This window comes from Erigeron canadensis, chromosome 4, assembly GCF_010389155.1.
Source record: "Erigeron canadensis isolate Cc75 chromosome 4, C_canadensis_v1, whole genome shotgun sequence".
NCBI classification, from domain to species: domain Eukaryota; kingdom Viridiplantae; phylum Streptophyta; class Magnoliopsida; order Asterales; family Asteraceae; genus Erigeron; species Erigeron canadensis.
The window spans coordinates 43,228,662-43,253,369 of NC_057764.1; the positions used below are offsets into that span (position 1 = coordinate 43,228,662).

At 33.5% G+C, this 24,708-nt stretch overlaps 3 protein-coding genes across 7 annotated transcripts; 2 read left to right on the top strand and 1 right to left on the bottom strand.

The window, feature by feature from the left end:
• Positions 1-2,145: 2,145 nt before the first annotated feature.
• LOC122596266 (3-epi-6-deoxocathasterone 23-monooxygenase CYP90D1) lies at positions 2,146-6,966 on the top strand. The gene is made up of 7 exons (XM_043768818.1): positions 2,146-2,492; positions 2,976-3,300; positions 4,874-5,290; positions 5,549-5,641; positions 5,725-5,910; positions 6,078-6,208; positions 6,446-6,966. Exons 1-7 carry the CDS (start codon positions 2,215-2,217, stop codon positions 6,531-6,533), a joined length of 1,518 nt encoding a protein of 505 aa, XP_043624753.1. The 5' UTR covers positions 2,146-2,214; the 3' UTR covers positions 6,534-6,966.
• Positions 6,967-11,222: 4,256 nt separating this feature from the next.
• On the top strand, positions 11,223-22,863 carry LOC122595900 (protein FLX-like 3). Of its 5 annotated transcripts, none has more exons than XR_006323263.1 (8): positions 11,223-11,336; positions 11,607-12,187; positions 12,284-12,429; positions 13,388-13,464; positions 17,446-17,527; positions 18,560-18,711; positions 22,135-22,275; positions 22,355-22,863. XR_006323263.1 is itself a non-coding variant. In XM_043768376.1 (5 exons), the coding sequence occupies exons 2-5, from the start codon at positions 11,622-11,624 to the stop codon at positions 14,035-14,037; spliced, it is 873 nt and encodes a 290-aa protein (XP_043624311.1). In that variant the 5' UTR covers positions 11,223-11,336; positions 11,607-11,621; the 3' UTR covers positions 14,038-14,223. The 5 variants fall into 5 exon arrangements, 3 of the variants coding, with proteins under 3 accessions (XP_043624311.1, XP_043624313.1, XP_043624312.1); XR_006323264.1 differs by having other exon boundaries at positions 22,135-22,270; XM_043768376.1 differs by lacking the exons at positions 17,446-17,527; positions 18,560-18,711; positions 22,135-22,275; positions 22,355-22,863 and adding an exon at positions 13,954-14,223.
• On the bottom strand, positions 18,769-22,647 carry LOC122595901 (phospholipase D alpha 4). Its single transcript, XM_043768379.1, has 4 exons — positions 22,549-22,647; positions 21,816-22,376; positions 20,140-21,322; positions 18,769-19,281 (listed from the first exon to the last, which is right to left on the bottom strand). Exons 1-4 carry the CDS (start codon positions 22,633-22,635, stop codon positions 18,848-18,850), a joined length of 2,265 nt encoding a protein of 754 aa, XP_043624314.1. The 5' UTR covers positions 22,636-22,647; the 3' UTR covers positions 18,769-18,847.
• Positions 22,864-24,708: the final 1,845 nt, after the last annotated feature.

Below are 24,708 nucleotides of genomic sequence, written 5' to 3' on the forward strand. Positions count from 1 at the left end.
AATGGGTAGTACACATGCTCTCGATCGATCATAGGCTCATATTGATTAGAGCATGCTCTCGATCGATCGATCATATATAGGCCCATATTTCGGCATGCTCGCATAGAAGGACCATACTATTTTAGTCTATTTATTTGAAAAAATGTAGTATTCTAAAGACATGAATTCAAGCGTTTGACTTCCTCTTTTTGTTTGTTCTGTTGATTTGCACTTAAAAATCCTAAAGCTTCAAGCAATAATGTTTTAGATACCGGTAAATATAAGCACGATATTTTTATGGTATTTTCACTATTCAATACCACTAGTACTCTGGTATTCATGGTATTTTCCGGTATTACCGTTCTGGTACTTCTGACATTTTATTTTATTTTTTAAAATTTTTTTGAATTTACTTTTATGATACTATAATGTTATTTTTTGTTATTTGTAAACTTTAAAACTTATATTTTGTCATGAAATATCTATTTGGCTTTATTTTTTAGTGGATTATAATTGTACTTTAACTATTTTTGTTAACTTGTAACAAGTTTGTAGGACTTTTATTATAAAAAATAAATTAAATTAAAATAGTCGTACTGGCAGGTATTTACGATAATACTGATAATACCGGAAAAAAAATTATGACTAAAATACCGGTTTTAAAAACAATTGCTTAAAGAGTCGTTTGTGGATGGAACATAGCTAGCCATAAGTCCATGACCCTAATTCATACATACGAGTTTTAGGCTCTCCCTAAGTTTTTCCTTTCCTTTTCTTCTCACTCGTACTAGTACGTAGTTGATTAAATGATTGATTGTTGCTTGTAGCAAGTATGCTAACATGGCTAGAGTACTGGATCGAATAAATTGCTACTTCATTGTATATATGCATATCGGGCCTAGCTACACGATTGGGTGTACATGTTGAGAGAGATATACAAGGGAAAACAACTTTTGCAATGTACAAAGATTGATGTGGGTTTTTAAGTCGATCTGGAGAAACAATGTACATCTGAATGTACGTTCATAACAAAAAACAAAATTAAGTTAGATATAATCACATGTAACTGAAATTATGACATCTTTATGAACATTATCGATCATAGGTGTACTGGCCTAGCGTGTAGGTCTTAGAAATTTTTTTTTCTTTCGAGTTCCTTTTATAGTTAAACTAATTAAATTCATAATCTATCATGGCGACGTGGGTTTCTTCAGACCCTTTCAATGTAATATATATATAAAACCTTTCCTTATTTTATGACAAACAAGTTTTTATTTAAAATGTTAATTAAACACGATCAAGTAGTGTAATAATTGAACTGTACATCATTAATTGACATTGCTGAAAAGTTTGTTTAGTAAGTCAATAATTCGTTCATTAGAAAACATTGAATCTGTAGAAATATATAGATCAATTTGTGAAGTCAATTTTCCGCATATAATATATTTGTTAGATTTTACTCGCATGTACGTAATACATATATAAGGGGAAAAGTAGTGCAAAGAGGTGATCGAGTGATCTAGAGCATGCTATATTCACTGCTTGCGTGTAGTGACAAAGTTAGAATTTTAGATATTTGGGTGGCCGAATAGTTTACAAGATTTTCTTTTTTTGAACATTGAATATATAGTTTACAAGATAGTACAGGTGCATAGAATAGACCAATAACTTTAAATGAGTTATAGGTGACCATATAAGATCCCAAATATATGTTTAGTTGAGTGACCAAAATATGACCAATAAATTCTAAATTACACTAATTTATAAAAATAACAATATAGATATAGAGTTCAGGCAGTCAGGCTTTGCTCGTGTGTACAATCGAGTCTACGTATGTAAATTAACTTAAGATTAAGCAGTGTGGTGGCCGGACGGTGAATTAATTAATTAATATTCGATCTGGTGTTTAATCTTAGGTATTTAGGATAGTTTAAAAATAAGTTTAACATACTATACGTTATAAAAAAAAACATACTAGTAGTATTAATTTATCATTATCATTAATGATTGATAAATAAAAATATCTAAGTTGAAATCAAGGTATTATGTGAGGAGTCAGCAATTGTGTAGTACGCGTGCACACGTACGTGCATAAATTTTCATGCCACTTCCAATAATATTTAAACACCAACCATACATACATAACCATATTACTCTATTATTCAACCGGCCGGCCAAAAGAAAGAAACAAAATTACACAAAACCATTTCATTAATTAATTCATATATTTATATTATGGACTTCATTTTCAACTCCTCCTTCCTCCTATCAACCACCACCACCACGACGACAGTCTTCCTAATTATTTCTGGCCTGATACTCATCTTTTTGACCTTCATTTTCATCAACAACTGCCTGTTGTTATGGAAATCGTCGACGTCAACGATGACGGTAGTGGCTAAAAATGTAATTCACGGAACTATGGGATGGCCTTTCATTGGCGAAACCCTAGATTTCATATCATGTGGTTACACTGACCGTCCTCAATCGTTCATGGAAAAACGTCGTCTTTTGTAAGTCGATCATGCTACTTACATTTGGTTAAAATTCTTGAAGATCGATGTTCATATCTATTTATGTTTCATGCTTAATTTAATTATATATGTGTTATGAACTCTATAAGATCTTATCTTGAATCTCTTCAAACAATTTGTAACATTAATTTCTTCATAATTCATTAAAGATAATTACTAATTTGATAAGTTCAAAATTAAGGTTTATATATATGATGATTTGGCAATTGGCCGGCATGACATGCAATACAAAAACTATTATTAATACGGGAAGTGATATATAAATGTACTAACATTATTAGCCATCTATAACAAATGTACATGTTTTACATCACAATTTACAACTGCGTAAAACATTATATATGGACAACAAATAATTGTTGTAGCTATATCATTTCCCTATTAATATAGGGTAATGACGTCTTAATTTTGATTCATGCACGTTATTATGAAATTTTTTTTTTTTTTTTTTATGTTAATTAGGTATGGGAAGGTGTTCAAGTCTCATTTGTTTGGTAGCCCAACAATAGTATCAACCGATGCAGAAGTGAGTAGAATCGTCTTACAAAGCGATGCCAACAGTTTCGTCCCATCGTATCCGAAATCGTTAACAGAGTTGATGGGAGAATCGTCGATTTTGCTAATAAACGGAAGCTTTCACCGGAGAATTCATGGGCTTATCGGTGCCTTTTTCAAGTCTCCATATCTTAAAGCTCAAGTTACTTGTAATATGAGAAAGTTGCTACTTGAATCCATGGCTACTTGGAAAGAAGACTCTCCTATTTACATTCAAGATGAAACTAAACATGTATGTTTTCAATTGATCCCTTTAATTTCATTATTTCTTAATTAAATTTTGATTTCGTTATTAAAGACCTAGCTAATTAAGATAACACAATTTTTTTCCCACAAAAATCTTGCTTTTGTTTTCTTTTTCATATAAACAAGAGTTTGAAAGAATATATATGTACTCCTATATATACATACAGTAGTTGATGAATTTTAAGGATCGAGGAATATTTTGCCCACCTTTTATATATATATATATATTTCTTTTGTATATATATATATGGTCAACTGTACTGTATTTCTCCAGGAATACTAAATTAATTTACTGTAATAGATTAATATATATATATATATTGCTTGACAATTAAATAAACGTATAGTATCATCTTTAATTTCTTATCAACATTTTATAGTAGCTAGTAGCATATGATCATGATTCATGATGGCAATATTAACATACGTTACTTTATGAATCATCATTTTTTATAATAAATATATCTTTAATTAGTTTACTAGATGGTGTATATTTTGTATTATTCACCCGCCATTTACGTCTTTATGCATACATACAATTATATAACCACCTAACAAAAGTTTTTGCCAAACTTCTTCCATTTCTGTTTTATTTTATACATTAACTTTTTGCTTAATTAACAAATCATCCTGAAACACGTTATTTGACCATGTTTAATTACGTACTGTCATGATTAATGATCTTAATTTTTTCAAATAGTAAATTATGATATTATCATTGATGCTACCTTTTATTCAAAATTTTCACACTAGCTTGTTTGGATTCTAATTTGTCAATAGATATTTATCCAAACTTGCTTAAGTGAAAGTAGATAGATGCATCTACAAACTATGTTGCTTCTTAATTAAAGTTTTTCTATTTTTAACAATTTTATTTTCATTAATAATCTAACAAGTACGTTGCTAGAAAATAATAAGTACAAGTTACAATTACATATATAATCAAAATCAAATCAAACTTTAAGCTAGTATAGTTAACACTTCAATGATTCAAAGTAATTAGTAAAAGAAAATCTGTATTGTTCTAGCTAGATTTAATTTAAGTTTTCCTCGCATACAAACAAACAGTTCCCCTAGCTAGTTTCTATGTATTGTAAACAAAAATTGATTGCTGTCAACTATTTTGGACATTTGTGAGAAGAAAAGACCAAATTGCAAAACCAAAAAGTAGTTTGTTTGGGAAAAGGTATTTAAGCTAGCTAGCTAGTAGCAAAAGAACAAGTTACAAAAGTAAATGTAACTTTTGATTTTTCTCAACACTTTACATAGTATAAAGCGATAACAACCCTATATAGCTTGTTATTGGTTACATAATTATTAAGTTGAATTATTTTGTCTGTAAATATCACCACCATATGGTCCATGTTATTAATCATATGCTCCCTAGCTCTTTTAGATGTCACTATATCCAATTACTACAGTTAACTTTTTATGATATAATATCATGTGTTAGTTCATATTTGAATAGTTATGCTCATTAATTACAAATGGCCGGAGTAACTTAATTAATTATATGGCTGATTTGATGTTCTTAATGACTTTTGATATATAAAATTTAGATTGCCTTTCAAGTACTTACCAAAGCTTTGATCGGTTTGGATCCGGGAGAGGCTGAGATGGAGTTTTTGATGATTCAGTTTCAAAAATTCATCGCGGGTCTTATGTCATTACCCATAAATCTACCAGGAACTCAACTTCATCGATCGTTACAAGCCAAGAAAGAAATGGTTAAACTAGTCCTAAAAGTTATAAGTGAAAGAAGGGTAAATAATGGTGATGACATTTCACATGATGAGGAAAATTCAAAGGATGTGGTTGATGTGTTGCTCAAGGATAAGAGTGAAAAGCTAACAGATGAGCTAATATCCGATAATATGATTGATTTGATGATTCCCGGAGAGGATTCTGTGCCGGTACTTATAACGTTAGCCATAAAATACTTATCGGATTGTCCCAAAGCTCTCAATCAACTTAAGGTATACATATATTTCCACATTTGCATCTTTAGTGTTATATCATGTCATGTTGTTGATAAATGTATATGATAAATGATACAAATTAATTAATTAAATTCATTGAGACAATGCTATGATCAATGATTAGAGCTTGTATTTGGTATCTAAGTAGTCCACTTTTAGGAGCTGTGATATGATGATTATTATTTATGGCCATATAGTTAGTTCTCTCTAATCATGATATACATCCCACTTTGATAACTTAATGATGATCATTAGGAGGAGAATTTGGAATTGAAAAGACGTAAAGAAGACCTCGGAGATCCATTGTGTTGGGATGATTACCTATCGTTGTTGCCATTTACACAAAGTGTAAGTTTTGCTCGATCGAGCTCCATAGCTAGCGTACTAATTAACAACTAATAATTAATGACAATTACTTGAATATTATTCAGGTGATTACAGAAACCCTAAGATTGGGTAACATAATAATGGGGGTGATTAGAAAGGCTATGAAGGATGTGGAGATCAAAGGGTACCACATACCAAAAGGATGGTGTGTGTTAACTCATTTTAGATCAGTCCACCTTGATGAAAATTACCACGAGTCGCCACACCAGTTCGACCCTTGGAGATGGCAGGTAATTAATTAGGCATTCCGTAATTAGTTTATTGATGATCAACGCCGTTAATAAGATATTATCACATGCATAAATCAAATTATTAGCGATAAGATCACACACCATTGACAAATTAAATTAAAGCCATTCTTTATATATAATATATCTTGTGTGGTATACTTGAACAGGATAGGGACATGAGCAATGGTAGTAGCGCTGGGTTCACACCTTTTGGGGGAGGGCTCAGGCTGTGTCCTGGCCTTGATCTGGCCAGGCTAGAAGCTTCCATATTCCTCCACCATTTTGTTACCAATTTCCGGTATATATATTATATTAGTTATCAAAATTTATATTTTTTCCCCCCAATAATATAATTAATAGATAGACCATAATGTAATATATATTGTTGGTGTCAAGTGACAATATATATTTTGCCTATATATGTGTATGTATTAACTACATAGTAACATATGCATGCATATATAAGAATTTATATTGAAATGTGTCATGTAGATATCATTGATATGAGGTGAGTATGAATTGGAAATATATGCAGGTGGGTAGCTGAGGAGGACACCATAATCAATTTCCCAACAGTTAGAATGAAAAACAGAATGCCAATCTGGGTCAAAAAAGAGATTTAAGAGGTGGGCCGGGTTATGTTTATGATTCAAGAATATACATTTATGGACCCCTTTTTGTCTAAAGCAAAAAGAAAAGATGGATGCTAGCTATGATGAACAACTTAACCACACGTGTGGGTACGTGGCCAAGATGATGCTGAAATTTTTGTCCCACATTCCACAAGTTGCACACATGCATAAGTTAAAAAGGACACAATTAATGGAAACAGGAACACCCTTTTATGTAAACTTGATGAGTGTTTACTAGTAATAATTTTGCATAGCTAGCTAGTTTTTCATTTCAAAGTTAATTAGGGATCAAAGCTAGCTATCTAGTAGTGCAAACTGTTCATTAATATCATATGTATATATATATGTATAAAGAAACGTAGTTAATTACTTTGGTATAAAGATTCATGTAGTCACATTGTGAGATGATTGACATCATTCGATATATGTGAGTGATATATGTCTATCTATATAACTAATAGAAGATACGATTGATCCTGTGTTACCCTTCTTTGCTCGTCACGTTTGATTTATCTAGTGTGTCAAATTTTATAAAACTTTGTATCTAGAAATATCTTAGGTTGTTATGACAAATGGAATAATAGATAAACAATCTAGCCATTTGGGCTAAAACATGTTTGATTTTTTTTCTTTCTTTATCTAATATTAGTATAAATGGTTGGTTTAAGAACACCAACGACCAACTTTTAGAGAAACCGCCAAGTCTATTTAGTTTAGCATAAAACAAAATATTTATTCAATATATGATTTTATTTTGGGTAATAAGTTCTATACAAAACCTTTTTTGTCATGCATACAAAATAATATATGCATTACAACAAATGTGTAATGTATATTTAGTAAAAAAAAATTGTGCAAGTATCTTGTATCTTTTATTTTATTTTGCTTGGTTATTCATGATTAGATAAGTATGTAGGTAAGCATACATAATCATCCGGTAGAACAATTTTAGGGCCCATTTAAAGGTGACTTATGTAATGGAATATTTCTTTTAATAACTGTTAAGATTAATGCATGATGAAGACTTTGATTTGGATTGATGGGGTTATGTGTCATGAACCTAAGATGTGCCCCTCCCCCTCCTTCCTTTCTAGTCGTTCCATCAACAAAACAAATGATGTTTTTCATGTGATAAAAGGAGAGTTTGTTACATGATAATAACGAGTAAAAAACAAGGTAAAAACGTTAATGGTTAAACATAAAAGTTTTAATAGAATGAACAAAATGAAAGTCTAACTAAAAATGTTACCACAAGTTATGATGTTTTTTTACCACCGGTATTTGTTAAGAACTATTGAATACATAAATGATTTGTTTATTAATTAATATAATATTAATACGTTTCGATTGGATTGAGTAGCATGATTGGATTAAGTAGTTAACATGTTTGTCTCTAAGAGTATAATTAATAACCAACTGGGTTGGATCAGTGGTTGAAGCTCATGCTTCTAGAAACAGAGGTCCTGGGTTCGATCCTCATGCCCAGCAAGGCTGGAGGTCCTTTTCTACCTATGGTAGAACCTGGAAGCAGCCTCTCTACCTTTGGTAGGGGTAAGACTGTCTACATATCAACCTCCCCCATACACCGTCGAAGACGGTATTGGGACCCAAAACCCGTGGAAGACGGCATTGGGGGTTACTTATTTTTTTTTCTCTAAGAGTATAATTAATTTTCAACCCATGCAAAGGCATGAGGTCTTTTTTTTATTATTTTTTTTTATCATTTCGATAGATGATATTGGGTGTGTTACATTTATCAATTGATATCAATATTTTAATGTTAATATATTAGACATTCAAAAAATAAGAAATAATGCAAATTATTTGTAAAAGAATATAGTTAATGAGGAATACGCGAGTTACTAAACTAGTTATTTGTAAAAGAATATAGTTGACGGGGAATATAAGCCCATACACTTTGTTAATGGGAAGTGGCAAAATAAAGTTTGGTTTTTCAGTCCATCTATACTCGTTTATAAAAATTATCACCCCCAATTTTAGAAAGTGTTACACAATAGTTACACACGAAAGTACGAAATTACTCTTTATAAACTCTCACTATGGAAATAGTTTTTATAAAATACCAAATTTTTCCTTAATGAATTAATTTATACTCTAAACTCTTATTTTAATAATCAACACTCCAAGTCCCTCTTATAAAATATTCCATTATCACCTTTACATCAAGTTATACCACTTAACACTGCCACCACCACCACCAATAGTACCGTCACGTCACCATTAGACCACCGTCTCCACCACCGCCGCTGCATTGCACGGGCATTATGCTCGTATTATTCAAAGAGATCCAACTCTTTAGCTCGGCATAAATGGGCAATTCGCGTGAACATTTTCTAATTTTTTCTTTAGCTACTTCCAAAATATTACCTAAAAAAATATACTCTAAGGATACCATTTTGTTTGATCCTTAAGCCATTCTTGGCAGTAGAAATACGTGACTTTCAAATTACATATTGAACTATATCATCAACACATTACTATTAGAGTTTACAATTTCTGACACGGATCTGTTAGCACGATACGACACGACCTGGTTTTTTCGTGTTTCGTGTCTTAATAGGTCCGAACCTGTTAAGACACGAATAGTTATCGTGTCTTAATAGGTCCGGACCCAGTGGCGAAGCTATAAATTTTTGAGTGGGGGGTTGGGATTTAAATTTTTTTTTCCTAACGCTATTTTTCAGGTAATATGTTTGGGACAGTGATTCGATTCGGGTCGGGTAAAAAATTAGATACTATTATTATAAAAAAAGTTTCAATCACGACAAAACTAATTATTTGTCCAAGACAAGTAAACATTAAAAAGGAGACAAACGGTTGGTATCTAGTTCGATTCACTGAAGAAATTAGAGTTCAGTCTTTCGACCTTTAAGAACCTTGAATTCAGTGGGCTAAGTTTTTAATTAAGCAATGAGTTTTAGTTTTGGCTAAGTAATTTTGTTAGCTTATGTAAAATGTAATGGATTAATTTTATTGCTTAGTATATATAAAAAAATTCACATTTAAGATGGGGGGTCGAAACCAAATATATCAAAATTTTTCTACACGAAAACAATATACCCCCTACATCGCAAAAAAAAAATCGATATGTAGCTATGCCCTTGTCCGGACCTGTTAAGACACGATATGACACAATAAGACACGATAAGACAAGTAGTATATATATATGGACATATTAAAGACATGTTAAAGACCTGTTAAAGACACGTTAAAGACCTGTTAAAGACACGTTAAGAACACATTAAGACACGATAAGATACATTATCAGGTCCCTTAACAGGTCCCTTATCGTGTAACTTTTAACAAGTCTTTTAACAGGTCCTTTATCGTGTAACCTGTTAAAAATCGTGTCATGTTCGTATTTGGAAAAATTGACACGATTAGCTATCGTGTCGTGTTTGCGTTTAACCCTATCGTATTCGTGTTTTATCGTATCGTGTCGGACACAATATGCCAGCTCTAATTACCATCCACAATATCTATATTCGGTCGACAGACGATTAATAACCCAAGGTATAAAACAATATGCTATTTAGACAAGATAACATTAACACACGATTCGAGCCTAATTGTTAAAAGAAGAAGTATAGCACTATAGTATGTAAGAGAATTATAAATGGAGTTAAAATTTATCTTGTTAAAATAGTAAACATAATTATTTATCCATTTAAAGAATTAATTAAACTGAATTGTGAATTTTTATTATTAGTAAAGTCTTTGACCTTGGGAGAATTTATCTGGGCTTGAGTCTCACTTTTTACATTTGTAAGGATGAATTAATAGGGTTTTTTTGAAAGTCTTAGTTTTCAGGCATAAGTGTAAATTAGAAATAAAATTAAATAAAATGGCGTTAAAAAAGATATTTTTATTGAAGGTCATTAACATTTTCATTTTTGTTATCGTGATCATCAGTTTAGATTTCATTCTTCAATCCATACCGCACTTTTGATATTGATAAACACCAAGCTTTTGTTTATCCTGTTTATGACACTAAGCTTCTCACTAATTATCAACTTTAGTCCTACAAGTCACTACACCACGATAAGTACAAGACATTACATGTTCCATAAGATTGATCTATTTAACATCAACCCCAATCTAATTTTGGTTAAGTTTGTTTCAAAATGATTAATGTTGAACAATTAAGTAAATGATTGATTTTGCTATTGTATAGTTACAAATCCAGCTTAATCTAATCAAAAATTAATTTATTAAATCATCTCAATATGTCTCAGCTAATAATGACAATGACGAATCTATAATTATTGTACTACAACTTGCAAAGTATAACAATTATAACGTATATCTTCAAAAATATTAACTTATATGACTTAAATGTATAAAGATCTAATATTGATAATATCATAAACCCGTGTCAGTGTTGGACACGGATATAAAATCTAGTATGAACATATACCAAAATTTCTTCTATACTAGTTTTGAAAATATCAATTTAAGTTGGTAGTTACAAATTATTTTAAAACCATGTAAAAAATATGTATGATTAATTAAAAAGGTCCGGATATAGCCCAAACATGTAAACCCAAACTTCTCACTAACATGATCCTCAGCAGCCCAATAACCAAACGACCTCATACAAAATTACAAATTTAATTCAACAAATAAATATATACAAAAACTCCCTTTTTTTTCATCCAACAAATTTGATTGAGCCAGATTATTATAATTATAATTATAATTGTAATATCTTATAATTATAACGACGTATAACAATTTTACAAAGTTAATTCAGTTTTTCTCCATATAATTAAGGTTTGTGCTACATTATTTATTGATTTATATATTCTGTATTTACAATTTAATTTCGTTTATTTAATGTTTCTGTTAATTCTAGGGTTTTATAATTATTATTGTTGTTAGTTTTTGCATAGTAAACTTATTTCGTGTTGGTTTTCGGAACGGTTGGGTATTCGGTTAGCTTATTATTATCTGTTTATTATTAGTGGCATAAGATATTAATGTAATTATCATTCTTATGATATAATAATGCATGTATAGTTCTAATTAATGGCATGTTTTTAGGGTAATATTAGATAGATGTCGAGGAACCGTTATCCCCGTGATGTACACGAAACAAGGCATGGTTATCCGCCGGTAGGGCCGCCACACGAAACACGGCATGGTTATCCGCCGGTAGGTCCACCTTCTCGTGGCCTGATAGCTCGTCCTATGCCACCTCATCCTGCTATATTAGAGGAAGAACTAGAAATGCAGCATCATGAAATCCGGAGGCTGTTGAGTGAAAATAGGAAGTTAGTTGAAGACCGAGTTGCTCTGCAACGAGAATTAGGTGCTGCAAGGGAAGAACTAAGACGGATGAATAATGCGGTAGGTGATATTCAAGTGGAAACTGAAAGGAGTTCGAGGCAGCTTATTGAAAAGGGTTTGAAACTAGAAGCTGATCTTCGTGCTAGCGAGCCTTTGAAAAAGGAGGCTGCGCAACTTCATTCAGAAGTCAAGAGATTAAGCTCCATAAGGCACGATCTTACTGGGAAGGTCCAAATGCTGAAAAAAGAACTTGCAAAATTGCAAATAGATAACGACCAACTTCCCGGTTTGAGAGTAGAGCACGAGAAAGTACTTCAGGAGCTTATGCATGCCAGGTGTTTATATCCTTGGTATCTTGAAATTTAAATGCCAAATTTATGAAATATTTACTAACGGAATTCTTTTAACTAACGTTATCTTGTATCTTGCAGAGATGCTATTGATTATGAGAAGAAAGGAGGTATAGAACTGATGGAACAAAGACAAGCAATGGAGAAGAACTTGGTTTCTATGGCCCGAGAAGTGGAGAAGCTCCGTGCAGAACTTACAAATACGGATGTTGGACCTTGGATTGCTGGTATGTATCGTTACGTTGTTGTAGTTTTTTTTTTTTTTTTTTTTTGTTGGTTAAAGCTACTTGCTTTGTTTGCTTACCTATGTCAGGCCACCTTAAACTGTAATTAATGCATGTATATTTTTCATACCCAATTGTTCTTTTCTCTTTATTTTGTATTTTTAGAAATAATTGCAACAAATCACTCCCTTTCTACTGGCTTAGAATGTAAGTCTTTGATTTGTTTGATGTTAAGGGCTTCCAGCTTTATTATGAGCAAACCCTGTCCTTATCTTTGTATGTAATAGGAAATCTCTATATAATCCTATATATCGGCAGTGTTTTCCTTAAATAAAGTGATTCCTTGGCACACCGTGGTTTGTGCTACGGCATGTACATGTATCTGCAATCACTATTGCCAGTGCCTATTGGGTTTGAGATGTTATATGTATCAGAATGCTCACCCTAAGGAACAGCAATATTGGAGGCTGTAAGCATTAAAGTACACATTGGGCGACTTTCAACCTGCTTGAACCATTTCCTATTTAGCATCTTTTTTATTTGATTCGCTAGGGATAAATCACAACTCAATCGACCCATTGCTTAAGTAAGAGGGTCAAAATTTCTAGTTCCCATCTTAATTGCTTCTTAGATGTTTCGAGAACATTGCTCACCTGTGTTAACACCGTTTCAGCCGGGTTTTTTCTTCTATCCAGTTATGAGTTTATGGTCAGGCTCCTATCTTGAATGAGACCAGAAAATGATTACAACCAACTGTGGAACTGTGTGCGCTATTTTTTAGCACATGTGCTGATATTTCCATAACTCTCTGAAGCTCATTGACTTCTAATCTGAAATCATTTTTTGTTTCCACTTGTTTTGTGTCTAAAATTACCAGCTATGAAGTCGCTAAAATTTGAAATTGATGTTATATGTAGTATTTGGGCTTTTTCTCACTAACCTTTGTTGCCTTGTAATCTAGGTGGTTCATATGGGATGCAATTTGGCAGTTCAGATGGTCGTTTTTCTTCTTATCGCGATGGATATGACACTCATCTGGTATTACTTGCTATTATCGCTTAAACTTATCCATTGCTTTGCTTGTAGTTTTTACTTGAATTTGTTAAATTGAAGTGTTTCCAGTTCTCCATTGTGCCCAACTTGCATTATGTACTGTTACTTGCAGGTAGTGAATTTCATTATTAGATAAGGTAGCTATACTATATATATATATATATATATATTGGTAACTATTTGATTGGGATTGTAAGATATGATTTAGTATGTTTTATTATTGTTTCGTTTTTTATTTTTTTCTAAATATAGGCAAGTATCCACACGCATTTACATATATTTACAATCTGCACATGAGCTAGAAAGCACAACCTTTTAGTATACCTGATTTGTTATCTGAAATTAGGGTTACATAGAGCATCATTTGGAGGTATGGCTGCCTTGAGACTAAAGTGCAGGCCAGTTTTGTATTTCGTTTGTATATTCATATCTATGGATAAAGTATCATTTGTGTCATGTGACATTGCTCCTCAGGGTGCTGCTGACACGGGTTCATTTTATGGTTCAAGTTCTGCATCAAGGTCTGGGCTTGAGAAATCTCGCATCACTCGCCGTTGACATGTGGACGGCCTGTGTTCCGATCCGCAGAAAAGCATATCTTGTTCTACGTTATGTCGGAAATCCAGATTGAGTGGTAGAAGTGTATGGTTCTCCTATGTTTGCATTTAAATAAGTAATCCCTAAAATTTGAACTGTTAACTCTTTAAGCTAATGCCTTCGCAAGATTGAGTTGCTTTTCTACAACTTATGGAGATGATGATCCTCTCGTATGCCATGATTATGATGTAGTGTTTAATTACAATGAGTTGGATTATTTTATGGCTTTTTTTTTTAATGTTTACCGCATATTGTATTGTTTCCTCTGCTGTTTATTAGGCCATTACTGCTCATGCTCTAACTTGAATGGACATGCTCACATAGTTTACTGGAGCAATGATAGTAGTATACTTTATCACTACATATCTTATCTAATATGTCTGTCCTCTTGGATGAGCTGGATCGTAGAGACTCAAAACATACATTGATGGAGTGAAGTTGGTCTATAGAAAACCTATTCCAGGTATATAGATATAAGGCCTGTATTGACCTTGGATAAACCTGGATATATATTAGTACAAAGTTCTTAATATTCTAAGCTCTAAAGGAAGTGTATGAAAGTTGGAGGATAGCATCGTAGGTTGTACATTCTAGACGGACTGAAATTAAGAAACTAGCGGTTCATCAAATGATTGTGAATTCATATAACTTTCTCTACAGAAGATATATCCCTATAGAAACTTTCGTTCTATATAATCTGTTTGAGGTACTGGTCTAGTGGGAAGATGGAACATAATTACAGAGAAGTATTTGGCCTGCATGGCTTAAGGACTTTGCTGGCTTGGAGATTTATAAGTTTTAGAAAATTAGGATTTGACAAGTTTAGTCTTATCTAGAAATAGCTAGTGCGCATGTTGATAGCGGATTTATAGTCTGGTAGGCATATCACTTCTAAAACTAGGTATAGATCTCCATTATATTAGTAGACTAGGTTCTTTTGTTGACATATGAGTGGGAGACTCATGAGAATTGCCGACAACACAACATGATCGACACAGATGCTCGCAAGTCCATTTCTCACTTGAGATATCAAAGTTTATAACTAACAGTCATCCTGTATTCCTGTTGTTTTTCACACAAGGTCATCTTTACTGGGATGCAAGCTCTCCTTTCTCTGTATTGTTGTGGATTACTATTTTCTGCTGCGGTGGATCACTATTGGGGTTTTCCCTTTTTATTGATGTATTATGAGTGTTGACGACTTTAGAGGGTGATTGAGACGTATCTAATAAATTCTATATTTGCTTTGTTGAGCTTTGTTGCTTTCTTTTGCGAATTGCTTTTGTTGCATACTACTTGTGCTGCAAACTTCTTGTGTTTGTGTTTTACCACACTATTCACCAGTTAGTAAGGAGAAACTATAATCAAGTTCATATGAATAGCTTTTCGAAGAGGAAAAGTTGAAGGGTTCATATTGTCAAGATTGTTACTGAAGAGTTTGACATATCCTATTGATCTCCCTGCAGCAGTTCAGACAACAATTGTACGGTCTCGCGCTTCTTATTTTTAATAATGTTGTAATATAGGTCGGTAGTCGGACATCCTCGCCACCATCTGATCCAAGACGTGCTGCTCATTTAGCATGGCTAGCTTGAAGGAAGGCTGAAATGCTGTTTGACATGGGGGTGAGTTCTTGTATGTACCTTATGATAGGGCAAGTAGTCTGTCTCAGATTTCTGGGTAATATTGGTCATTGATTATATGTAAATATATCTTGACTCTGAGCTATAGATCCATATAATGCCTAGGTCAAATTTATGCCTGAGTTTTTGCTCATTTAAAAACCCAGACTACTAAATATGAAATCTTTTTAGATGGTTAGTACCTTTTAGGGTAGATTTCTAGGTTTGGTCAGTTACATATATTTTCTTGTGTTGCATATTATTAATAAAATAGTGTTGTTTACTTCAATGATATTCACCACTCTACGTTATGTCCTTTGAGGTTTGATCTGCTTTTTTAAAAACCAAATACATTCTCGAAGCCATGGAAGCTGAAGCTAGCAAAGAGAGAAATGGTGTAGATGTCAGTTTGTAGTTAGATTATCAAAGAAATTACACCTTACAGTTGGTTATAGGTCTCCTGTTTGATGTCTTGCTAGCCGATGCTGCATCTGGACAAATTTATCAAAAGAGTAGTTACCATAAGATTAGGCATAATAGACCCACCCAATAGCCCAATAGGTCTTAGAAACTGAAAATCCTGTATGGATATGGATTCATGCACGTAGAGCGAACATGGAAATGGAGTAAATACATACGAAACACAAGAACGCAAGATATATGTGGTTCAGGTTAACACTGATCTTCTTCCACTGCCAGACTAGTGAGCCTCTTACTAAGTTCACTCAGGGTTCTACAATTACACAGGGTTTCTTTATTTGTGACAACTGGGCTGAAATATCTATACGGCAGAGCATAATTTGAAGTTTCCTTTGAGACCTCCAGTGACGTACGATCGCCTTCAGGCTCCCACAAGCATATTGGTTTATAGGTTGGATGGCAATCAGACTTCACAAGACACAACTCCTCAGCAAGCTCTGGTATGCATCAGTGACCAATGTTTATCTTGCTGAGACTCAACTGGTCATCATTTATGCTAGAAATTGCTTGTACGATATGAGAAGGAGGTTATTTTTTACTACACTTTCTAATACCTTCCAATGCCTTTGAGCAGTTTACATTAGGGTAGGCATAGTGGACCCAGTAATTTCCTGCCTATGACTGGGGTTCATAGTGAGAAGACTTACTGACTTAATCATTTTAGCGTGAAATGGCACATATACGAGACAACAAGGAAATGTAAGAAGATTACATGTAAGTCAACCTTCTGATACTGGTGGCACCAAATCTGCAACCATGGCCAGATGTGGTAGGTTTATGGCCATGGATTAGACTGAAATTGTTATCTTGTTCCCTCCTTTCCTGTGGATGAAGATAATATACCTTACATCTTGGTATCCATGTGATTTATAACAAGTTGTGGAGACCAATCGAAGAGTATATCTTGGCTGAGAAGCACAAGACCTCTGTAGGTTCTTGTATGTTATGTTTTTTATTGAAAGAAGGAAATATGTCAAATTTGACTAGGCATAGGTTTTATTTTGATTGTCATATTCGGCTAGACATGCGGATTGTTGCCTATGGCCATAGATAGTTTGTGGAGTTTAAGTCGCTTTGTGGTTCAGTATCGATGAAATCTACCTTTTTTACCCCGAATTGTACACTGGATCTCTTTTTGACTTTTTCATGTCATGTGTATGTGTACTTTGGTCAGACTTTGGAGAGTATTGAACCATTTAATTTGTTATGCTAACAATTTTCTTAAAACTTAACTTGTAATACCTTCTCTGTTAATATTGTGTTGCAGGTGAACATGGTTCTGGGTGCTGAAAATACATTTATATCGGTTTTGGGAGTGGTAGCATGATTTATGCATGAAGTACAAATAGGTAAGATTTTAAATCCTGGCTATCACGGTTACGAAAAGAACCTTTAGGAGAAGATTGAAAGAATTGAACGCATTTCAAGGGTCTTAGTATGGTTATATTTTATCAAAGATTAAAATTATCCTTGAAAACTGACACTCAAATATAATTTGGGGTCAAACTGAACAACTTCCAAGTTCTCTCATTTTTGAATTCCTTGAAAATTAAATATAAGGGGAAATGATAGAGAATAGTACAATGCGGAGTATCTAACTTTGTTTAGAAGCGTTTTTCCTTTATATTTGATTTTCAAATATAAATTGTGGTCAAACTGAACCAAATAGCAGTTTGTTTGAAGTAAAGTAATTGCTTGGTTTTGGATGCACTACGTTGTCATATTAATTCAAAGGTGTTGTTTTCCTGCAAGTATACTTTGAGAATCCACGATTGACTGTGCATAAATAGTTTTGCGAAAGTACTTCTAAATCAATGCTCCACTCTTTGTGATCAAGTGCTAAAACTCATAATGACTAATTCTAGTTCAAGAGGCTACATAGTGATAATTTTTCACTATCCTTAGAAAACAAGGGACTACTTAATATATATATATATATATATATATGTATATGCACAAAAGCATTGAATTTAGGGACCATTAAGAAATACCCTAGGACCATGTGGTAAAGCCGTAAAGGACAGACTGGTAGGACACTTTTATATTTTATCTCAAGCCTCAAGGATTGGCTATAAACAGAAGTGAGCATTGATGAATTGCATGTATACCTTCCCTGTGTGATGTTTTTGTTTTTTTTATGTGTCATTCTTTGGTTAGAGAGCTTCCTGAAAATTGTTAATAGCTTGTTCTAGTTTTGTACAGTAACATGTAATTAGCAAAGCAAATGAATTGTCTACTTGTATGATGATTCTATTCGTTTTCATATTTAAACAAAAAAAAGACTAATTGTCTGCTTGTACTTTGTATAGTAAATCATTTTATTCAAATTACTTAGCAAAGTTCTCGATAATAATTGTTAGAATGTTCTAATTGTCATGTAGATAAAATTGTAAGAGGCATACTAGATGGAACAGGATGCAAGTTGATCAGCTAGACGCTAATACGAAGTTTGTTTAATAGAAGTTGAGGTTATAATATGTGCAACAATCGTCATTGTTGTCCCTTTTCTCACCCAAAGATCTCTTTACTTGAGGTATGTCTTACTTTTTCGTCGCTGCTTTGTCAATCAATTATTATGATGATGATTAGGTTAAAATTAAATAAAGTAATTGCTGCTATGTACAGAATTTATTCAAGTGTGACTAGTATCGATTGGATTATCTTATACTCTATGTAGTAAATATTGGTGGTAGAACTTTAGATCGTTTCCCTTTTACTTGTGCTTTTGTGTCGGGAAAGAGGCCACCAGCATCCACATAGTCCTCAATGTTACCATCCTGTGTTACACTCACTGGGTAACTGACTAAATGGACGCCTTCCATGTCTTTGAGCTCATCACCTGAATAAATCTTCCACATCAGCTCCCCGAGTTGACGCATCATCACTACACATTCCAAACTTTCGGGATCTTGAAAAAGTTGTTCAGCTCGTCCAGTATGTTCATACCACAATGACATACGATATGCATGTATGTCTCTTCTATGCGTTTCTTTACTCTCTTCTCTTGGTTGGTAGCATCCGATTGCTATTTCAGTGTCTCGTTGCCCATCCATGGATCTCTGGTTTATGTTTGCAGATCCTATTAATACATATGTGTCGTCGACTGAGAAAAAGATAGCAAGACACCAGAAAAAGATTTAGTAACTTAATTATGAACATAGGATTCCTTTGAGATTTCAGTTGTTTATTTTGTTGAAATCTAGAAACACCTTAATATTGGAAAACCGTCATTATCAGGTGTTACCCTTTCCAACATAAGCAGCCTCTTTACACCATTGTGGTAGAGGTAAGGTTGTCTACATCTTAACCTCCACCACACACCGTCGAGGTATTGGGACCCAAAATCCGTGGAAGACGGCATTGGGTGCTTACTTACCCATTCCGACATAAGATATTTATGACACAAATTGGGGTAAAACATCTCATATAAAACACAAGTGACTAAGACAGAGGTGGCAAAGTGGCCCGTTTGGTAATGTATCTGGTCTGCATTCAATTGGGTAACATATAAGCGCAAGTCAATTGGTCAAATCAGCTCAGTTCAGGTTTGGCTGATCTAGCACTTGCACATATTCTGGTAAATTGTAAATAGTTAATGTATCAATTGATTACAAATACTATATATATATATATATATATATATTTGAACGGCTACAAATACTATATTAATAATCTATAAGATAATTTATTTCAAAAAAATGAATTAGGACATTGATTTGCATTTTGGACCCATTTCATTTCAAGCAAATTTCCACATTTGATCTGCTTGACCTATCTGTACGACCTGAATGGATACATTTCCATATAATTGGGTTTAATTTGCAACGTCTAAAGGTTTTCTATCATGCATATGAACATATGATTTATCTGTCTTTCATTCATGAAATACTTGTTTTGGATATGCATCTAAATAGTGTTACGAATGATAAAATCCATAAAGTTATGGAGTTAAAAAGGTTACCTATCATGAGTTTCGAATGTACATAAACCATGAATCGCCTATGTTTTTGAGCATTCCAGTATTGTGTTGCATGCTGAGGTGAATAGGGGGGGACATACTCTCCTTCCCTTTCTTCTTCCCTATTAGCAAGGCAGAAGAAGTTCAAGTAATCTTTTGGATGCCAGTTTTCACCACTATCTCGTATTGCATCTCCAATCAAACCATACATCATCTTCATTGTTTCCCGTGTCCAATGCAGTATATCCTGTACTGATTCACTTTCTGGAGCGCCTTCTGGCCACATAGGTATCAAAATATACACCGCAAATCGCTCTTTTGCTTTGATTTTATTTGCTACCTTAAGTGCAATCTCGATTGGTATCAAATTGCTGCATCCTGAGTGTTGATCTTTTTCCCATAAATGGCAACCCCCAATGAAGTATTGATTCTCGATGTATATAAATTTCTCAGCATGCCTAATTGCTTCTACATACGCTTCATGTATGCTTCGTTCTACAAAATTACTTTGCATGTGGTTCACTGACACATTGTCTATTGACCTAAACACTTGAACATTCCAATCTCGTTCCGTTGGAGTGCTTGTATTTTTAAGATCAGTTATACTGTTAACTGGAACTAGGAGAGAAGGATCAAATTGCTTTAGCCACCGCTGCTCAAAATTGTGCATTATATCCCGAGCGGCTTCTCCTGTTACACTCGCATGTGCATCATGCCATGGCTCTCTTGGCCCGCCTTTTGGGAGGCTTGCTCCAGGTATACTTGTTTGGTAGAAGTCTTGTGCTTGTGTTTCTGTGTTTAGTGTTCTAAAGAGCGAGTGTTCTTCTGTATCGTATCGTCCATCACATAAGTCTATGCCACCAATGAAACTTATTATTTCCCGTTTGCTTGAAGATGAGCATCCTCGGGTGTCTGCCGTGACAGTTTTCTGATGGTGGGTGAATATTGAAGGGAAGCTGTGGTTTAATCTCGGGCATAGTCGGCAAACCACTTTTGTGTGTTTGAAGTAGGCAAAGGTGTTCTCATCATTCGTTCCCATCACTCCTCTGTTTCTTATAATTGGCAATGAAGTCTCATCATCCCAGATCATGATCCTTACTGGTACCCCTTCTTCTGCTTTCCTTTTCAAAAGTTCACCTAGCTTTACTCCCTTTGCGTGTGGAATTTCTGTTTCAGAATCCCGAACCTGCATAGTAAATAGTTTGTCAGTTCATTACTACTGTTTCAATTTACTAAAAGTGGCGATTTGACCCATTTCTCATCAACGGGTGACTGCGTATTAGCTAATAAGGAGGTGGGTTGAAAGTCAGCCATAGTCTCTCTCTCTTTTTTTTTTTTTTTGTGTAATGTATATAGCTTCCCAAGTGGCCAAGTCTATTTATTCAAATATATGTATTATTCTATAATAATATCTGTGTTGTCATAGTTAACACACGAATAATCTATAGAAAAACTGAATTATCTGAGATAAGAGTTGTTTGCAGCTCAACCCAGGGTGACTTGGCCTATTTCATGCCATACGAAAAAGAATCCTTTTCAAATGGAATTTATTTTGGCCTGTTACAGTGTTACTTAATCCACCCACCTCACTTTTTTAAGGGAAAAAACTTAACCCACCCAGCCCACTTTTCGATAAGAAAAAACTTAACCCAGCCCGTACAATGTTTTCTTTTGCTTACCAGAATCATTTTTGGGTTGAAAGACCATCCTGCAATATAAATAAAATGTTTGGCACCTTCGATGGCTACAAAAATGTCTTCCCAAAGTTTTCTTGGTGAGGCACAAATATCAAATGGTGGCTGAAATGCTAGATGGTGATGGGAGTCTTGATACAATGTAACCCTGCAGTTATTCCTTTGTTGAAATGTGGCCTCTCTTAACCCGTTGAATTCATTGTTGTCGATTATCTTTCTCCAACTTGGTTCAATATCTGCAGGTTTGAACCATAACATGAATCTAATCTTAATTTCTGGATGTGGTTTTCCGTTTTCCATGCAGACTGGAAACAATCCGTCAATCAGGCTTGCCTTTTCTAACAGCTGTTGGGCGTGAATGTTGATTTTCCCAAGTACGGAGCATGTTGTCTTCATGGTGATTGTTATTGTTGAGTTGATTGAATGAGCACAAAGAACGCGTAAGGTTTGGTTCCAAACTCTGCTACTTTCTTGACTAGTTGATGCAACCTTTTTATCATCTATCTTGATGGTAACATATGCAGGTTTTCCAGTTGGATTTATGCACTGCAAAGGTTAAACAATCAGCAAGTTATCATACACTCATCCATGGACAAAAAGCTTGTTGGGTCAACCTAACCCAGCCCATATAGACAATTCTCATATGAACCAACACAAAATCATAACAAATTCACAAACTATCATTAATACGAGATTTAGTTAGCAAGATGATACATACATTAAGTAGAAATGGCGGGGAATAAGGCGTAGCATGGAAGATGGTAACTTCAAGTGTTCCATGAAGAATGTTTGTATTTCCGTCCATTGTTTGATATGAACTAATTGCTTACCATACAATCACACTATATAGAAATTTGTGTGTACATATGTTATCGTGGTGCTGCAAGAAACTTCGAAAGCAAAACATACATTTTTGAGTAGTGCTGCGGCTATAGGAAACTTGTAGCAGCATAGAGTTTAAATCTTAAAGGCAACCTTCAAGTCTAGTACGTTAGCTTTTTCTTCAAGTATTGATTCTTGTGTTTCATTCAAATTGACACCAACAGGAAGCCACGTCCACTTTTATAACGTGGCTAAGTTATTGTTGCTTCTTAACATATTAGATAGTTGATGCATATCAATTTGCATCTAATTTGGAGGCACAAGGTCTGAATAAATATAGTACTTATTGATAATTATTATTGTTTTGTGTTGAACACTTGAGCATGCTGTTTCTAGAAAAAATAATAAAAATTGTTAACAGTGGCTAATCAGAACATTTGTGACTTTGTGACTTTTTTGTATTCTAACTAGTTTAATACTCCCGAGCGTTGTCCCGGGAGACGTAACAATGCGTAAAATTTAAAACGTATATAGGATGGACGATCGATATACATTACAAAAGCGTATTCTAAAAGTAAAAAAAAATAACGTTTTTGTTGTAGCATAAGATATTAAGCGTGCGTGAGTTTTCTCCTCCAGATATCTAGATAATGAGGGTCTTATGAAGGGGATTTAGACTGGGATTTATTCGGCAGTGAGCTCTCTAGCGCGAATCCGATTAAAACAGTTTATGCTAGACATCCCGATAATCATATAAAATTCAAACCTTTAAAAAATAAATGTGAAAGTTTAAAAGAAAAGGAGTTGTGCCCACATCCAAAAACAAAAAGTTTGGTGGCCAAAGTTTAAGAAGCCAAAAAATATACTATTCTTAGAATTAAAATTCAAGGAGTAAAAATGTAAAAAAAAAAAAAAACAAAAGTTGGTGGCAAAAACATAAAAGGTTAAATTAGGTTGATGGCAAATGTTGATAAAACAAAAATATTGTGGTTAATATTAAAAATGCTAAAACTTTACTATAGTTAAGCTCTTAGTTAAATGTAATATATAATAATGGTAATTTTTACTGTTTTTTCGAATAAATGTTTAGAATAAAATCCAAAGGATTCAAAAATGAAATCAAGAAAGGCATAAATGCATAATTATATTGTATCGCATTAAACCCAAATTAGATGTAATTTCGTGAATGATAAAAAAAAAAAAAAAGATGTGATTTCGTGAATCGTGATTCGTGACTATTATGTTGTTCGGTTGTCCCTATCATCAATCTTCAATCATCAATTAATAATATAAGTTAGAACATTCCTCATTTCTTGTCCCTTAAGTCCTTGATTCTCATAACAAAGCCACATCGGATGTTTGCTAATATATCAAGACCATATGAGTCCCATCATGTAAAGTCAACTTATTTATCGGAAAGATTGAACTGAACATTGATTAAAAAGTTTGAATTTGCATATTGTTTCATTCGATGGTTCATTTATATTGTTTTTTTCTCCTTTTCATCGACCGATTAAAATATAAAGAAAATTGCTAGCAGGGAAAATAGACTAAAAAGTGTTAACAATATTTAAATTAAATATTTTAAATTAAATATTAATATAATTAGTAATTAAATTTTTTTGTGGGCATATCTTTTTATAGTTTATAATTATGATAACAAAAGTCAAAATTGAAAGCAAAGTCAATTTAAAGAATTTGATATCTGTAATTGAAACACGATATTTTAGTATATTAAAAGGTCTTTATGTTTAGCCGTTTTGGGAATAGATTATATTTTTCATTCCGTAATGTTTTCAGTGTGGATTGTTTTAAAGACGTTTTTAGGTTTCCAGATCTCCTCATATGTGATCAAAGAAATATCATCCCAGTCTACTTCTATTAGTTTCTTACATTCTTGCTACTAACAAAAAAGTTGTTATGTGTATTTGAAGTTTATTCTCATTCATCGTAGGATTATTTCAATATGTTTCTTTCTTTTTTGGTGTCATGTTTGAAGTTGAGGGTAAAGAGCTTGTTTGTTCTACGAGATCCGACGCATCCAGCAGAACGAAAG

Coding starts and splice junctions, on each gene's coding strand:
- LOC122596266 (XM_043768818.1), top strand. CDS start 2,215: ATGGACTTCATTTTCAACTCCTCCTTCCTCCTATCAACCACCACCACC. Junction 5,291..5,548: donor AAGCTCTCAATCAACTTAAG/GTATACATATAT, acceptor GATGATCATTAG/GAGGAGAATTTGGAATTGAA. Junction 5,642..5,724: donor TGTTGCCATTTACACAAAGT/GTAAGTTTTGCT, acceptor AATATTATTCAG/GTGATTACAGAAACCCTAAG.
- LOC122595900 (XM_043768376.1), top strand. CDS start 11,622: ATGTCGAGGAACCGTTATCCCCGTGATGTACACGAAACAAGGCATGGT. Junction 12,188..12,283: donor CAGGAGCTTATGCATGCCAG/GTGTTTATATCC, acceptor TGTATCTTGCAG/AGATGCTATTGATTATGAGA. Junction 13,465..13,953: donor ATGGATATGACACTCATCTG/GTATTACTTGCT, acceptor ATTGCTCCTCAG/GGTGCTGCTGACACGGGTTC.
- LOC122595901 (XM_043768379.1), bottom strand. CDS start 22,635: ATGGACGGAAATACAAACATTCTTCATGGAACACTTGAAGTTACCATC. Junction 22,377..22,548: donor CCCCGCCATTTCTACTTAAT/GTATGTATCATC, acceptor TAACCTTTGCAG/TGCATAAATCCAACTGGAAA. Junction 21,323..21,815: donor TCAACCCAAAAATGATTCTG/GTAAGCAAAAGA, acceptor TTTACTATGCAG/GTTCGGGATTCTGAAACAGA.